This window comes from Nyctereutes procyonoides, unplaced genomic scaffold (assembly GCF_905146905.1).
Source record: "Nyctereutes procyonoides isolate TBG_1078 unplaced genomic scaffold, NYPRO_anot_genome, whole genome shotgun sequence".
Classification (NCBI taxonomy): Eukaryota; Metazoa; Chordata; class Mammalia; order Carnivora; family Canidae; genus Nyctereutes; species Nyctereutes procyonoides.
Genome location: NW_026575146.1, coordinates 67,445,690 through 67,462,348, shown reverse-complemented (window position 1 = coordinate 67,462,348; position 16,659 = coordinate 67,445,690). Strand labels below are relative to the sequence as shown.

Sequence of the window (16,659 nt, the reverse complement as noted above, 5' to 3'; positions counted from 1 at the left end):
ACAGAGACATAGGCAGAGGGAGAAGCAGGCTCCATGCACCGGGAGCCCGACGTGGGACTTGATCCCGGGTCTCCAGGATCGCGCCCTGGGCCAAAGGCAGGGGCTATACTGCTGCGCCACCCAGGGATCCCTGTTGTTTGGTGCACTAAATGGTTCACATTTAATATTGGTATGTTAACCCTTTCATTAAGTAATATCCTTTTTGTTCCTGTTCATTTTCTTGCCTTTGAAGCATACTTTGAGTGATTAATATGGTCCCTACTGCATGTTTTGATTAATATTTTGCATGGTTTATATCTTTTTAATTTTCTTTTTTTTATATTTTTTTCTTTATTTATTTATGATAGTCACAGAGAGAGAGAGAGAGAGGCAGAGACACAGGCAGAGGGAGAAGCAGGCTCCATCCACCGGGAGCCTGACGTGGGATTCGATCCCGGGTCTCCAGGATCGCGCCCTGGGCCAAAGGCAGGCGCCAAACCGCTGCGCCACCCAGGGATCCCTCTTTTTAATTTTCAACCTTATCTGTATCATTATATTTGAAGTAGTTTCTTATAACAGCATATAGTTGGGTCATACTTTACTTTTTAATCCATTCTTGCTTATTTTTATCTTTTAATTGGTAGGTTTACATGAAATTTGTTTTTTGTTTGTGTTCCCTTTATATTGTACGTCTTGTTTTCTGGTTGTTTTTGTTATTTTGCTTTTCTGTTTTGTGTTTGTTATTTTGCTTTCCTGTAGGTTACTTCAGCATTTTTTAGATTTCCATTTGATATAACATTTTTGAGTGTTGTCTTAATTTTTTTATTCTAAGTATTATACATATCACAGTCTAATATCAGCATTTTAGCACTTTGATGTATAGAAACCTTAATTCCATTAGATTCCTTAACATTTTCCATTTTTATTCTAAGTATTTTCTCTTTATACATGGAGCACTATGTTGGATGTTATAATTTGTGCCCCACCTGTCAAAAGATTTTCTACAAAATTCATGAAGTGTATGGTCTGTTTACCTCTATTATTAACCATTCCGTTCTTTCTCCCTTCCTGAAGACCCAGGCCTTCTGTTAACATTTCCCTGCAAATTTCCTGTACCCTTTCTTCTGAGGTAGGTCTGCTGTTGACAAAGGACTTTGTTTTCCTTTATCTAAAAAGGTTTCTATGTCCCTTTCATCCCTGAAGGATGTTTTTTGTGGGATAAAAAACTTGGGGTTTACAGTTCTTATAGTAGAAGAGAAACATGTTACCTCCCTCTGTCCTCCTGATTTCAGATGAGAAACCTGTTATTCACCATTGTTACCCTGTCTGTAGTGCATCCTTTCTGTCAAGGACTTTTACGGTGTTTTTATCTATAGATTTCATCAGTTTTTTGTGTTGTGCTTTTGGCTTTCTAGTAAGGTTTTTTTTTTCTTTTTTCTTTTTAATTTGAGAGAGTGCAAGCACATGAGTGAGGGGAGGGGCAGGGCAGAAGGAGAAGTAGATGCTCTTGCTGAGCAAGGAGCCCAACCTGGGGCCTGATCTCAGGACTCTGGGATCATAATCTGAACCAAAGGCAGACACTTAACTGATTGAGGCACCCCAGTTTTTTTCTCAGTTTAATTTCTACTTATTTCTTTTTTACATTTTCTATTTCCTTGTCTAGTATCTAGTATATAATTCCAAAGAAGGACTCTTAAAAAACAGGCTATACTGTGTAGTCCAAAGTTGTGATTCTCTAGTGGTTTATCTTGATGTTGGAATAGAAGTCCTAACATATCTGGAGAAATGAAGATCCTGTTATCACAAATATTTCTAAAACTGATCTTAAAACTGAAAACTGCAGATTATTCAGGGTTTTAGTCTCCATGGGAAATTGTGTATAAAATTCCCCAGGTCTCTAAGCCTTGTTACAGTCCCAGAGGAGGTCTTCAAGGGTCACTCTTGCTCGTTGCTGTTGGACACATATCTCCAATCTCTGATTTTTCTAGGACCTATTTTATAACCTCACTGCTTGGTCTTTAACTTCTCCTTCTTAATCCTCTTCTATCCTCTTAATCTATACTTGTGTACTGGTCTCTAGTGTCACCCCAGGTGCTTTCTGCCCCACATGCCCAGTGAGCTCTGCCCTTCTCTCTCCTAGACACACCCTGTGTAACTGTTCTGTCCACTGTCTGTCCCCACCTTCTCATGTCCCTTCACCCCCCTGACGACTAAACCATGGTCTCCACCACTGTCGCTGGACTTAAGCAAGTCTCACAAAGTTCCCTCTTGTCCCCCCCACTCCCCTCCACCCAACACACACACTCTGATTGGATCTTTTTACTGCTGCCCACCTCTGACTTGAAAGAGGGACTTTCCTGGTTTCTGTGAGCTCCTGCCCTACTTCAGAGGGTCTGCATTGTCTTCCATCTATTGCTAAACAGTTGTGCTGCTCAGAATCTGTCACCCTTGCTCTCTCACTTGTAAGGTGTTCCATGACTGAGTTAATTCCCTCCTTGAGGCATTTTATGCTCAGTGAAATACAGAGTTCCCCAAATCCTTGTCTCCAGGTTGACTGTTTCTCTCTGGTCATCCTTCCATGCCTTGTCAGTATTCTTACGTACTGCGCCTGTATGCATGTGTCATGTGGTCACAGCCATCACCTTGAGGATGCACCCCTAATAATCATGGGAGCAAGCAGATATGTTATTATGTTTCCCTCATTGTTTTGAATGCTCTACACCTTTATATACATTAATTCTTTTTAATTTTTGTGATAATTCTATTTGGCAGATTATGTTATCCCTATCTTACAGATCAGAAAACTAAGGCGCAAAGAAGTGAAAAGCGTGTGTCGAAGGTTTCATAGTTGATTAGGAAGTGTGGGATTTGGGATTGGAGGTCAGGTAGACAGGCTGCAAAATCCTGTCCTTACCACTTTACTGCCTCTCCCAGGGCAGGTCTATGCACTCCTTCAAAACAGAATAGATTGCTGTCTTTTGTCTGCAAATTATTTTTCTCATTTGCCAGTATATCTTGACTATCCCTATACGTTGGATAAATCAAACTCTTTAACAGCTGCATAATCTGTTACAACTGTGCATAAAGTACAGAGGAGGGCTTGAGGTGGCAGTGAGGTAGAGAGAAGCTAAGGCATGCATTTGGTTTTTAGTGTTGTTTGAGGTGCTCAAAACCTCAGTGAATGTCACCGTCTTCTGCCTTGTTGCCCAAGTCAGACACTTTGCACCCATTTTTGATCATCCCCACTTCTAGCCATTGTCTCATTGTGGTGTTCATTTTACCTCTGCCCCCCCTCCCCTTGTAGACTCAGTATGTGTGACTTAACGATGGTGACACAGCACAGGGTGTTTTTTATTTTATCGTAATGTTTGGGTCTCTCACAGACTTCACACAAAGCTGTTTGTATAGTTGGCACAGTAAATGACCTGTTGGCCTCAAAGAGAATCTGCACAGGCCTGTATGGCCATATTAGTAAAATTTTAGAAATCCCAGTGAATGTGTCAGGAATCCTCAAGATCATCCCCAGTTGCAGTGATTTACTAGGAAGACTCATAGGACTTGACATTTTATCAGACTCAATCGCTGTGACTTATTATAGCAAAAGGAGAGAAAGCAAACACAGCCAAGGGATGAGATACAAGGACTGAGGAAGGCCAGAGGACATGAGACAAGCATCCAGAGTCCTGTCTCAGGGAAGTCACACAGGACAGGCTTAATTTGAGTTCCATCAAGGAGTTACGACCAGAAAAAAAAAAAAAAAAAGAGTTACGACCAGGATTTAAAAAGTCTAGGGGAGCTCATACGACACTCAGTACCCAGGTTTTTTGTAGGGGTGGGGCTCTCCTATCATGTAACAAGCTCTAGATTTCCAAAGGGATGGCAGGCGTTCCATGTAAACCACATTGTTTACCCCAGAAACTTGGGCACACTGAGATACTCCTGTCCCGGCTGCTGGGAAACCTACTGATACCTAAGTTCTCAAACCTCAGCCAAGGGCAAACCTTACAAACTCCGAGGAGAGTTGTTCTCTGACCTGCAGTGTTCCTTCCTTATACAGACTGAAATGGTTTAAAAAAGAAAAGCTGGGCAGCCCCGGTGGTGCAGTGGTTTAGTGCCACCTGCAGCCCAGGGCGTGATCCCAGAGACCCGGGATCAAGTCCCACATCAGGCTCCCTGCATGGAGCCTGCTTCTCCCTTTGCCTGTGTCTCTGCCTCTCTCTCTGTATGTCTCTCATGAATAAATAAATAAAATCTTAAAAAAAAAAGCTGATTAAATTTCTGTAACAACACAAAAGCAGTTCTTACAGCACCAAGTAAGAGTTGTATATTTGGAGGCTTATGAGCATAACACACCAAAACCAAAAAAACAGACACAGTGGAACTTAGAAACAAGCCAGGATTTAAATTAGTGAACACAAGGTACAGGGAAATCTGGTGAGAAAGGACTTTATTTCTTACAAATACTGATTGTGTGTATACACACCAATGACTATATACACACATACATATGTATACACCTGAGATGTATGTTACATGTATGTGTGTGTATATATGGCTTCAAGTGGCCTGACTTCCAAGTATACCCATTTATTACCTTTATAAAAATAGGCTAGATTGATGTGATTTGTTTTCTATAGTACATATCAGCAATAATCTCATTTCTTTGTTCCTGCTGCTCATACTCCACCTCTGACTTTAACAAACAATACCAAATATGTGTATCACTTGAGATTAGTGTGTTGCAGGCATCATCAAGTTGATGGATCCTTCAGTGTGACTGGGAGGGAGTGGAAGCATTGGGCTCCAGCTGAGAGGGCCCTCCACAGAGACATGATGCAGGAAACCTGTGGGAGTCTGGCCTCTGGGAATCTGCAGCTCCCTCTCCTCACACCCTGGCCCACAGACAGCCTTTCCTGTCTCAGTTGTGGCATGCAGGGATGCATCAGGAATGCTCAGTGATGTCATCCTTGAGTTTTGAGGGTCAACGACCTGTAATCTTACAGATAGGTTACACGTCTCACAGTTGAATGGTTTGAACTAAATAGTAAATAGGCAGCTCTTTTTGCCTTTCTTGTAGCAGTGGAGCATTAATAGCATGGGCCCCCTCGTCAGACTGCCTGGACATACTTCCTGGCTTGTTCTTAGCTGCGGATGACTTTTAAAAGTCCGTTTATTCTGCTTCTATTTCTGTGTCAAACAGGTGTTTTCCCACTGTGACCTTGCTGCCATGCATCCACTGCCATCTCCCTGGTCCATCCAGATATCATCTAACACCTCAGCTTCTGCTTTACCTTCCACTTTTATCCTCAAGTTGATTCTCCACCCGGAAGCCAGAGATAGGGCTCAGACTTGGTCGTGTAGGGCTCACCCCCAGCCCTTTTCCCCGAAATGTTTCATGACTTCCCTTCACTCTGGGGAGAAAAACCAAATCCTTCACATGGCCCATCCATAAAGCCTTACTGGGGTGAGATGTGCCTAATTTACTACCTTTTCTCTTGCAAGACTCTGGTCTCCACTTCCTGCTTCCCTTTCCTTCGTTTTTGCACCTGCTATGGCCTTTTTCCCTCTGCCTGCTGCACATTTAGTGCACATTCATCCCTCCCATATAATCTCTTTTTTTTTTAATTATGTATTTATTTATTTATTTATGATAGTCACACAGAGAGAGAGACAGGCAGAGACAGAGGCAGAGGAAGAAGCAGGCTCCATGCACCAGGAGCCCGACGTGGGATTCGATCCCGGGTCTCCAGGATCGCGCCTTGGGCCAAAGGCAGGCGCTAAACTGCTGCGCCACCCAGGGATCCCCCTCCCATATAATCTCAAATGGCATTTCATCAGGGAACCTTGACCGGAACACCCATCTAGATCATAATCATGTACACATAGGGTTCTTTGCTTCCTTAAACCACCTTCCTGCTTGATGGTGTGCTAGGTGGATTCGCTCGACTCAGAACTGCTTTTACATTCACAGTTACCGTCTGGTACAGCAGAGGGACACAGGTCGAGGTCACCAAGGTCAAGGTCACACAGGGTAAAAAGTCCAGGGGAAACCAAGTACAAGCTGCCAAGTGTTCCTTCCCAGTGTAGTTGTACAAGGGTTTGCTGAAGTCTTTGGCAAAATGTGTGACATTATGTGCAAATATCACCGATGAGGGAAAGCCACACAAGCTTCAGTGTCCAGGGTTTCTTACTGAGGCATGCAGTACCTTCATGACTGAACACGGATGCTCAGTGGGGTCACAGAAGGCGAAGATACAGAGGCTCAGGCATACAAACTGGATAAATCTGGTCAAACTGATGCAGCGGGGCTTGCAGATAAGAGTAACAGGCATAAAGTCACTCTTAACCAGTCGAGATACTACAAGGACTCAGGTTGTCTTCCTGGAGCTGCTCAAGGGCCAGGCCTTTGGAATGTGTAGCATTTGAGCCACCAAAGCCTGTTCAATTAACACTTCCTGCACAGTCCACCTTGGCCCTTGGCCTAGGCTCTGTGACAGAACAGTGATCTCTGCATGGTGTCTCTGTAGTAAAGCATTTCTATGAAGGTAACTGTAGTATTAGAAATCTTATTTTTGAAAGGGGCAGTGTGGAGTATGGGTAGAGCTAAATAACAACCATATTGCAGAATAATTACATATATATTCATAAGTTTTGTACTAATTTGATTATTTGTCTCTTTTGATCAACTGATATTTGTACTTTGTGATAGACCACCTCCCCTGTCCTAATCTTAATTTAAATCCTCATCCTCACCCATCTGGAAAATAGCCTAATAGATCTTCCCTTTTCATGCCCCTTCTATGGTTTAATTTCCACACAATATCCAGATTGATCTTTTAAGTGACATGAACCAGATTCCATTACCATTCAGCTCAACCCCCCCCCCCCCGCCCGCCAGGATGGTTATCTATTTCACAGTGTACTAACTATATATTTTTATTTCTCTGTGGTCTGGCATCTGGAGCCTTTCTGCCTGGGGAGACACTATCCCATTCCCCCCACTCCCACCCCTCCCCACCCCCCACCAGGACTAGCTAACAGCTTTTCCAGGACCTCACTATTCATATGCAAACTACCTACCTCTCCCTGGCTCCCAAACTCCAGGAGGCAATATTCCTCTGCCCTGAAACTCCAGGACCAGGTACTAGACAGGAAGTGACACATGCTCTAAAGTCCCTCCAGTATTATTCAAATAAGTCAGTCCTAAACTGTTTACCTGTCTTGCCTTACCTTTCCTGCCAAAAAACAAAACAAAAAACCTACACATAATAAATGTGCTTTCTACATCACTGCTGTCGCCTCCTGACCCACCCTGGTGCTTCTCCATACCACCTTGTGTGGTATGCCTGATAAAAAAGACAGATGAGCTGGAGGCAAGGATGGTCACAACATCCTGCCTATGGCTTCCAACACCCCAGGGCTGACAGATCTTGAGCCACGGGTGCAGAGCCTGTGCTCTCCTCTTCCACCGGTACACTAGGGTAACCCCTAGGGTCATTATAATGCATTTGCATTGCAGTTTTGTCCCCTTCCCCCCCATGAGAGAAGGTTGCCAAAAGGGTTCTGATACAAATCTCCTAGGGTCGGGATCCCTGGGTGGCTCAGCGTTTTAGAGCCTACCTTTGGCCCATGGCATGATCCTGGAGTTCTGGGATCCAGTCCCGCATCAGGCTCCCTCTATGGAGCCTGCTTCTCCCTCTGCCTGTGTCTTTGCCTCTCTCTGTCTCTCATGAATAAATACATAAAATCTTAAAAAAGAAAAAATCTTGTAGGGTAGAAAACTCCCCCTCCCAACCAGTGGGAGGAATCTCCCAAATGATTGGAAGTAGAGACTACTCCCTCCCTGAGCCATGACCACCATTTATTTAAGATCCCTGTAGCCTTGGGAGTGGACCTGCCTGCTTTCCCACCTTGACAGTGTACTGTCCTTAATAAACTGCTTTGTGCTTGCTCCCTTCCTTCTTCCTGTCTTTATCTGAGAGTAGATCCCCAAGTAAATCTTTTGTGGGGAATCCAAGATCTCCACAAATACAACAAAGAATCTCCTACCAGTAACATGCCCTAACTCTTATTTGTTAGGGATGTGGGAGCATAAACTTCCTTCATGACAACTACTTCTAGGTCTGCTGCCTTACCATATCTGTTAAACAAATCACAGGTACATTTTGGATAACATTCTGGAGCATTTACAACCTCCTTACAAAGGCTGATATGTTTCTGCACAATTTGTCTCCATTTATCTCTCTAACTCATGTAATCCCAGTTGAACCCCTGCAGTTGCAGCTCTAGACACACTAGCCTTCTGGCTTTTCCTCAGGCACCCTGTGCTCTCCCAAACCAAGAATGTCTTTCTCAAAAGACTTAGGAGCTATCTCTTTGAAATGCAGACATCATGGGAGAGAGAATTCCTATCTCCCAGTTCCTCTGGGAAGGTAGACACCTAACTTTGGTGGGCACCTTGCTCCAAGTTGCAAAACAAGATCAATCAACCCTGCAACTCTGCCAATGAGAAACTGTCATCACCTTGAATTGTTGCTTTTCTCCAATGGGTTTTGTTCAAAACAACTGTCCCAACTTCCTCTTCCTTCATAAAATAACTTTTCTGTTAGGTTTGCCTATAGTTTTACCATAGCTTGCATGTTTCTAGTTGGAATTCTATGCTATTTCCAAATAACCTCATTTTTTGCTGGTAAAATAACTTTTTAAGGTTAACACTACCTTCTACCCTCAGGTAATGAGAAGTTTGTTTTCCCTTATAGAAAGCCAATGTAGCAGCCAATTTACCCCAATTATGAGGTAAATTGAGGACGAATTATGTATAACAAATGGTACTGTCATGTTTCCCTACTTGAGAGGACTAATTATTGTCTATGTTGAAAATATGTAATGGGAGACATTGAGAAAGCCGGTGTCTGCTTGGATGTATGAAAGGGTATCTTTCTGACTTTGCCATCTCTCAGCAATAATTTGTGATATGGCATCACATTCTGGTTTAAAGCTATTTCAGTAATAAACTTTTTTACTTGTCTACTATCTTTATGGAGTTTTCTGGGTTGGGAAAAGATTTTTTTTCTTTTTAAGTTATATTTCTCCAGCAACTTATATTGTTATCTAAAAGAATTCCATTTAAAACTTTTTGAAACTTCTGTGTTTGCCAAACAAATAAACATGTGGGCTGATTTTACTATTTGAGACCCCAAATGAAAACTGATTACACGGTCTGTGAAAATTAATAAAAGGAAATTTCACTAAAATGGAGTCAGGAGGCCAGAGGAGAAGCTCTCATATGTGGCCTACGGATGTCAATCACAGACCCCAACAGAAAAATCCACAACAGGAAAAAAAATCATCAATAATAAGCCCCAAGGAGAAAAGATTGCATTTTCTATAAGAAATCGACCCCCATCCTCACCCCTTGCAACTCGAACAATGAGAAACTGCCTTTTACTAAAGTGTTTGTTGCTTTTCTCCAACGGACTTTCCTTTACTCTACGGGCTGCATAACAACTCCCAAATTTCCTTCTCCATAACGTGTTCCTCCCAAACAACTCCCAAATTTCCTTCTCCATAACATGTGTTCCTTTCCTAGGTTTGAGGGACTAGCCTATGGTTTTTGTTGTAGCTTCCTTATCTCTAATTGTAATAGTTTGTTATTTCCAAATAACCCCCATCCTTTTTCTTTTTGCTGGTAAAATATTTCTGCTGGTCCAACACACACATGGAGGCAAGGGATGAATTGACTGTGCGTCATCGCGCTGAACGAGCCTGTAGTCCTGGGATGGGGGTGAGGGGCTGGCCTCGGGGGTTGGGGGTGAACTGGACAGAGTAAGAGCTGCAGGACATTCGGGGAGGAGGCAGAAATATTGGGAAGCGTGACGGAGAAGGGCCCTGGAGAACAACCCCCGAGTCGGACACGTGGGGGCCGTGAGGGCGGCACACACGTGGTTTGAGGGTTTGCAGACGCCACGTGGGCACCCCAGCAACTTCTTGCAGTTGGTGTCTACTCATTCACACGTGCACCGTCAGTTCATTAACGCATTCGCGCTTTCATGGAGTCCACCATGTAGGCCTCATCCAACGAGACCATTGGCAACGTACCCTCTCCGCGGCCCTCAATTCTTTCGTTTTCTGAGGCTCCTGAAGCCCCAGCTCCCGGTGTCCCCCCGCCCCCCACCTCTTCGCTAAGGTTGAGCGGAAGCTCCCATTCTTGCCTCCTCTATTGGAGACGCTGCCTAAGCGCTTATAAGCCTCCACCAATGGGAGTCGGCCAGGAACTGTCGGCTCAGCCAATGAGTGGGACCCTGGGATAAAAGCCCACTGGTGCCATCCTCCGGATATCCTAGGCGTTGGTGGATCCAGGGACCTTCATCGGGGAGCCTCCTGGGGTGCCTTCTGTGGGAGCACGCAGGCCGCGTGGAGCAGGGTGGCGTCCGAGGAGCCTCGCGCTCAGTGCCACCTCCCCTGCGCCTTTCCACGAAGGCGTCCTGCGCACTCGCCTTTTCCGCTCGGGAGTCGCCCGGACACCGTGATGCTGTCGGGCAGCGCTCAGCCCGCAAGCGAAGGCGAGAAGACCCAGGAACAGAGCAAAGGTTGAGAAGGGCTGGTGTCAGTTGTTGGGGTGGAGGGTGCCCAGAAGGAAGTGCTGACTTCTGTCTGTTCGTCTGTCTCACGTAGATGCAGCAGGCCACGTGGAGCTCAGCGTCCCGCCCGGGTGAGAGACTGGAGTGGGAAGGGGGAGCAAAGAAATGAAGAGCTGGCGGCACGTGTGGTGGGTCCGCTTCTGGCCTGAGCACTGTGCCCCGAGAAGGGCAAGGGGCAGGGGCGGGGCCGGGGGAGACTCCCCGCTTGCCCTCCACCCACCTCCTAAACAGACTCCTTTCTTCCACTCCTCTCAGGCGGCGCCTCACCATCGATGACTTTGAAATCGGGCGCCCCCTTGGCAAGGGAAAATTTGGGAACGTGTACCTGGCTCGGCTCAAGGAAAGCCACTTCATTGTGGCCCTGAAAGTCCTCTTCAAGTCCCAGATAGAAAAGGAAGGACTGGAGCACCAGCTGCGCAGGGAAATTGAAATCCAGGCGCATCTACAGTAGGACAGTCTGCATGAGAATCTGGCACTGGTTTCCCACTCTTCTGTTCTCTCTTCCATCTCTGGAGTCTGAACCCATTTCCCCCAGACGACCCTCAAATAGGCCACCTTGATTCCACCTTGAAGATTTGTTTCTGCATTTCATTCCACTTATACCACGTATCCTCCGTTTCAGATGCCAAAATCTTGATGTGTGCTCCGGTTGTCTCACACACTCGAGTATCAAACTGCTATTACTCTGGTCCCAGCAGTTTGCCCCTTGTGTGACCAGTCACTTGTAATAGCATCAGGAGTTGGGTCTTACAAATCTGACCTTTCCTCTGTCCCTTCTCCAGACACCCCAATATCCTACGCCTGTACAACTATTTTCATGATGCACGCCGCGTGTACCTGATTCTGGAATATGCTCCAAGGGGTGAGCTCTATAAGGAGCTGCAAAAGAGCCACACATTAGATGAACAGCACACAGCCACGGTGAGGTGGAGGCCTGCGGGCTTTGGGGCCCATGAGTTTACTGTGGACGTGTGTGTGTGTGTGTGCATCACTACTTGTGGTTGTCATTAGTGTCCAGTGTTTTTTTCCCCTTTATTTCTGAATTCTATACCTTTGATATAATGATACATATATCCCATAACTTCAAATTTTGATATTCTAATTACCCCCAGACTATTAATAATTAGTGTGTATGAATTTGGATTCTTTGGTTGTAAGCAAGACAATCTAACTCCGCTACTTTATGCAGAAAAGCATGTTGAAAACCTATGGAGGATTTCACTGAATAAGTGAGTGGAGCTGGCTTAGAATAGGAAGCAAGAGATTTCTAGAGGGCTCCAGATGGGAAATCAGAGCAACAATTATTCCAGCAGACGGGTTGGGTCAACTTGCTATCTGAATATTCTTGCAATTTTCCTCCTGTTTTTGTATCATTTCTTCAGGCCTCAGGACCTGTGTCTAGCTACTTGCTGTGGTAGGGCAAAAGGGAGGTTCTGTATACTTTAGCATCTATCCTATAAGACTTCATAAAATGAGATGAATCCCTTCCCCACCAATAATTGTGGTGCCATTAAGGAAGTAATGGTTGGTAAGCAGGAAATAAAGATTCCATTACAACTATAAAATGCATGTGAGTATCTTATCTCATGGAAATTGTGGCTGGCTTCATTTCTCGAATTTCTTTGCTCACTCAGATAATGGAGGAATTGGCAGATGCTCTGACTTACTGCCACGAGAAAAAGGTGATTCACCGGGATATTAAACCAGAGAACCTACTGCTAGGGTTCAAGGGTGAGGTGAAAATTGCAGACTTCGGCTGGTCTGTGCACACACCATCTCTGAGGTAGGTCAGGTGATGGCATGGGCCCTGGGTGCCAGTTAGGAATGATCCAATTTAATTTATTCCATGTATAAGACTCAGATACAAAGTTAGGTTTGTATTTGAGTACTGCCTTTTCCTTTTTTTTTTTTGTACTGCCTTTTTCATATGCATATATTTAATGTACATTTGTAGATTGAAAGAATGTGGCTCAACCTTATCTTTTACCTTTTGTTCTCTGTTAACATAGAATTTTCCCAGTTAGCTTCCATGTAAATAAGAATCATTGCTCCATAATTCCAGGAATTTTACTTGGTCCCTCTTGATGTATCATGAGTTTGTTCAAAATCTCTATTGATGCCCAGAATATTCTGAAAATATTCTGGATCATGAGCTACATAACTATATGAATAATTCCAAAATATGGAATTGATAGGTCCCAGTATTTTCCTCTCCTAAAACTTGACCCTTATTATTATTTTTAAAGATTTTATTTATTCACGAGAGACAGAGAGAAAGGCAGAGACACAGGCAGAGGGAGAAGCAGGCTCTCTGCAGGGAGCCTGATGCAGGACTTGATCCCAGGACCCCAGGATCATGAGCTGAAGACAGACGCTCAACCACTGAGCCACCCAGGAGTCCCCCTGGATCCTTATAAAAACTTGGTGTTTCCAGGGACACCTGGGTGGTTCAGCAGTTGAGTGTCTGCCTTGGGCTCAGGGCATGATCCCAAGGGACTGGGGTTCAAGTCCTGCATTAGGCTCCTCACAGGGAGCCTGCTTCTCCCTCTGCCTGTGTCTCTGCCTCTCTCTGTGTGTCTCTCATGAATAAATAAAATCTTAAAAAAAAAATCTTGGTGTTTCCAAATTCCTATGCACAGGAAGGGACTGCTTGGATTTTTTAGGGCCTCCCGTCTTACCAGAATCTAGAAAAGGAGGGTTACCCTTGTGTTCTGGGCCTCTGCACAGTGGTCCCTTCTCTGCTGTCTTCTAGGAGAAAGACAATGTGTGGGACTCTGGACTACTTGCCCCCAGAAATGATTGAGAGGAGAACATACAATGAGAAGGTTGATCTGTGGTGCATTGGAGTACTTTGCTATGAGCTGTTGGTAGGATATCCACCCTTTGAGAGCCCTTCCCATAATGAGACCTACAGACGCATCCTCAAGGTAGGAAGGCTACACGCTGGGCATTCACTGGGTAGCCAAGACTGCAGGGCCTGGGGTGCACACAAAAGTTGTCTAATAAGATCCAGAACAGTGCCTTGAATGGTCTCAAGGAATGGAGAAAACACACAGCACACAAATTAACCACATTCTCTTCTGTCTTCTCTGGCCTCATCAGGTAGACCTACGATTTCCCCCATCATTACCTTTGGGGGCCCAGGACTTAGTCTCCAAGCTTCTCAGATACCAGCCTTTGGAAAGGCTACCCTTGGCCCAGATCATGGAGCACCCCTGGGTCAGGGCTCACTCGAGGAGGGTGTTGCCTCCATCTGTTCAAATGGCTTCTTGAGGCCTGTCTGCACCTGTTTCATTGTGTTTGTTCAGAGCTCTGCTGGCTCTCTTATCTTTTGTTTCTTCTAAGATGCTAATTAATAAAAGCTGAATCACTTTGTACTAGTTGTGTATAGTTATTTGAGTTGGCGTGTGACTGGGCAAAATCTTTATTTCTTGTAGAAACTCTTTCCCATGAGAGTGTCCCAAGATGCTGTCCCTCCTGGCCCCCAGGGATGGTGACTCAACTATTCACCTTAAAAACTAGTAACTATTTTGTACAGATAACCACTCTGGTGGTGTATAACATACTACCTGTTACATTGGCTTCTAGAGACTCAATTTACTATACCCCATATTTTTAGGAGTATGCCATTTGTAAAACAGGACTCTGATTAAACCAGAGGTCCACCCTCTTTATACTGACCTCCAGCATGCTACCATCTCTGAGATAAAATGTTTCCCTGCACAACAATGCCACTCAATTCTCAAATTCACTAGCACCTCCATGGTGTGTCATATTCTGATTGCATGAAATAAATCATCTCCTAACTTAAAAATAGTTTATATGGAGTTAATGTTACTTCCTTCACCATATTCTACATGGTTTCCTCAATGTGAAATGTCCAGCACATGCAGGACCACATCTCTGTGTATGACCAGACCCAGTAATATAAGTCAGCTACTTGACTCTCAGATGGACAGCCCCACTATTGTAGATCTGTAATTTAAATGCTCCAGGACGCTGGCTCATGAGTTTTCATCTGCACCTCCAATGCCCATATTTCTTGCTCTCTAGCTTTGTCCTATCAGTGCTCTTTAATGAATATTTCAGTTAAACACCTGGAAATTCCTAATTAACTGGTTTGTTCATAGGTACCTGCAATATTACTCAGTTTGGTGCTGGACATCACTGGGCACATTTTTGGGAGGTAGATACACAGAAAAGTCAACTAGGGCTTCCACATTGACTATCAGGTGATGTATGTCTAAATTATGAAAACTCTCAGACATGCTTTACAATAGGGATTTCAAAGTTTCTCCAATAGCTACATAGTTTTCCTCACCACTGATTCCAGACATTCTGCCTCCTATGACACAGAATATAAAAATCTTAACTTTGCTATCTGATGTACATCCTTTCCTCAAACCATTTAATTAAACCGTGTCAGCCACATGTGAAAAAAGTCTTTTTCAATTTGGTCAAATTACTATGGCCAATGATGGATCACACTGTTCCTTGTGTGCTCATTAAGTCACATTTCTCCACGACCTCTTTTTATAAAAAGCGTCTTCTAGGAAATTAACTCCATCCCAATCCTTGATTCAGTCACTAAGCTTTTTTCTATTTTTAAAATTGTCTTTTTTTAAAATTCCAGCTAACATACAGAGTAATATTAGTTTCAGGTGCACAACATAGTGATTGAATACTTCCATACATCACCTGGTGCTCATCACAAGTGCACTCCTTCAGCCTCATCACCTACTTAACCCATTCCCCACCCACCTCTCCTCTGGCAACCATCAGTTCTCTATAGTTAAGAGTGTTTCTTGGTTTTCCTCTTTTTTTTCCCCCTAAGATCACTTGTTTTGGTTCTTAAAATTCCACATATGAGTGAAATCATATTTCTTTCTCTACTTATTTTGCTTCAGATAATACACTCTATTTCTATTCATGTCATTACAAATGGTAAAATTTCATTCTTTCTCATGGTTGAGTAATACTCCATAAAATTACATCTCCACATTTTCTGTATATTGTTTCCATTTTCATAACCATATGTATTCTCAACTCATTAGAAGTGAGATTTTTTTTTTAAAGATTTTATTTATTGGGCAGCCTGGGTGGCTCAGTGGTTTAGCGCCTGCCTTCCGCCCAGGGCATGATCCTGAAGACCTGGGATCGAGTCCCACATCGGGCTCCCTGCATGGAGCCTGCTTCTCCGTCTTCCTGTGTCTCTCTCTCTCTCTCTCTCTGTCTCTCATGAATAAATAAATAGTCTTAAAAAAAAGATTTTATTTATTTATTATTGAGAGACAGAGAGGAGAGAGAGAGAGAGGCAGAGGGAGAAGCAGGCTCCATGCAGGGAGCCTGATGTGCCAGTCGATCCCAGGTCTCCAGGATCACGCCCTGGGCTGAAGGCAGATGCTCAACCGCTGAACCACCTGGGCTGCCCTAGAAGTGAGATTTTTTAATGATGGTCACTTTATTATTTTTTTTTTAGAAAAGTTTATTCTTAATTGTACGACAGAATGTAAGACAATACTTCATTCCAGCCATAAGTGGGAACAGATGCTATGACAAGGAATCCAGATGTTTAAACAGAAATGGAATTAAGGATCACCAATGCCTTGAGATTTCTGCCAGATTTTTTTTTTCTGCCATATTTTTTAATTCCACCTGTGGCCAGAGGGCCTTTTCTCTGCAGCCATTGCTTTTAGCTCTTCCAGTTTCTTCCGCCCCTCTGTTTCTGCTTGAATGCCTTATCTTCCTCGTCCATTTCCTTGGCCTGCTTTTTGACTACTTCAGAGGCTTTTTCTTGCCATCGTTTCAGCCGGACACACCGCCTGCTGCCCCTTCCTCAGACCCTGCCCAGAAGTGGTATTTCATTCTCTTACTTTCATAGTCCTGAGAAGAAAGCAAAAGAAGTCACTGATGGTGACTTTTAAGACTTTACCAATATAATTCTGAAAGGATTTTTAGGATTCCTAACATGACTTTGTTGATTTCTCGTCTGCAACTACCTAATGCCAGGTGGGTTCAGGGTTCACCGTGTCCATTCCTT

At 44.0% G+C, this 16,659-nt stretch overlaps 1 protein-coding gene across 4 annotated transcripts in view; it reads left to right on the top strand.

Annotated features, from left to right (window-relative positions):
- The window catches only part of LOC129499858 (aurora kinase C), a 55,587-nt gene that overhangs the window by 17,902 nt on the left and 21,026 nt on the right, over positions 1-16,659 (top strand). Inside the window, exons 1-7 of one of the 4 annotated variants that reach the window (XM_055309809.1) lie at positions 10,256-10,568; positions 10,654-10,690; positions 10,875-11,066; positions 11,402-11,540; positions 12,254-12,402; positions 13,372-13,546; positions 13,722-13,996. The exons of 1 other annotated variant lie outside the window; for it this stretch is intronic. In XM_055309809.1, the coding sequence (XP_055165784.1) occupies positions 10,508-10,568; positions 10,654-10,690; positions 10,875-11,066; positions 11,402-11,540; positions 12,254-12,402; positions 13,372-13,546; positions 13,722-13,892 (924 nt within the window). In that variant the 5' untranslated portion in view covers positions 10,256-10,507 and the 3' untranslated portion in view covers positions 13,893-13,996. Of the gene's footprint in view, positions 1-10,255; positions 10,569-10,653; positions 10,748-10,874; positions 11,067-11,401; positions 11,541-12,253; positions 12,403-13,371; positions 13,547-13,721; positions 13,997-16,659 lie in introns of those variants that run through there. 2 more of the 4 variants (XM_055309810.1, XM_055309808.1) reach the window with 2 other exon arrangements.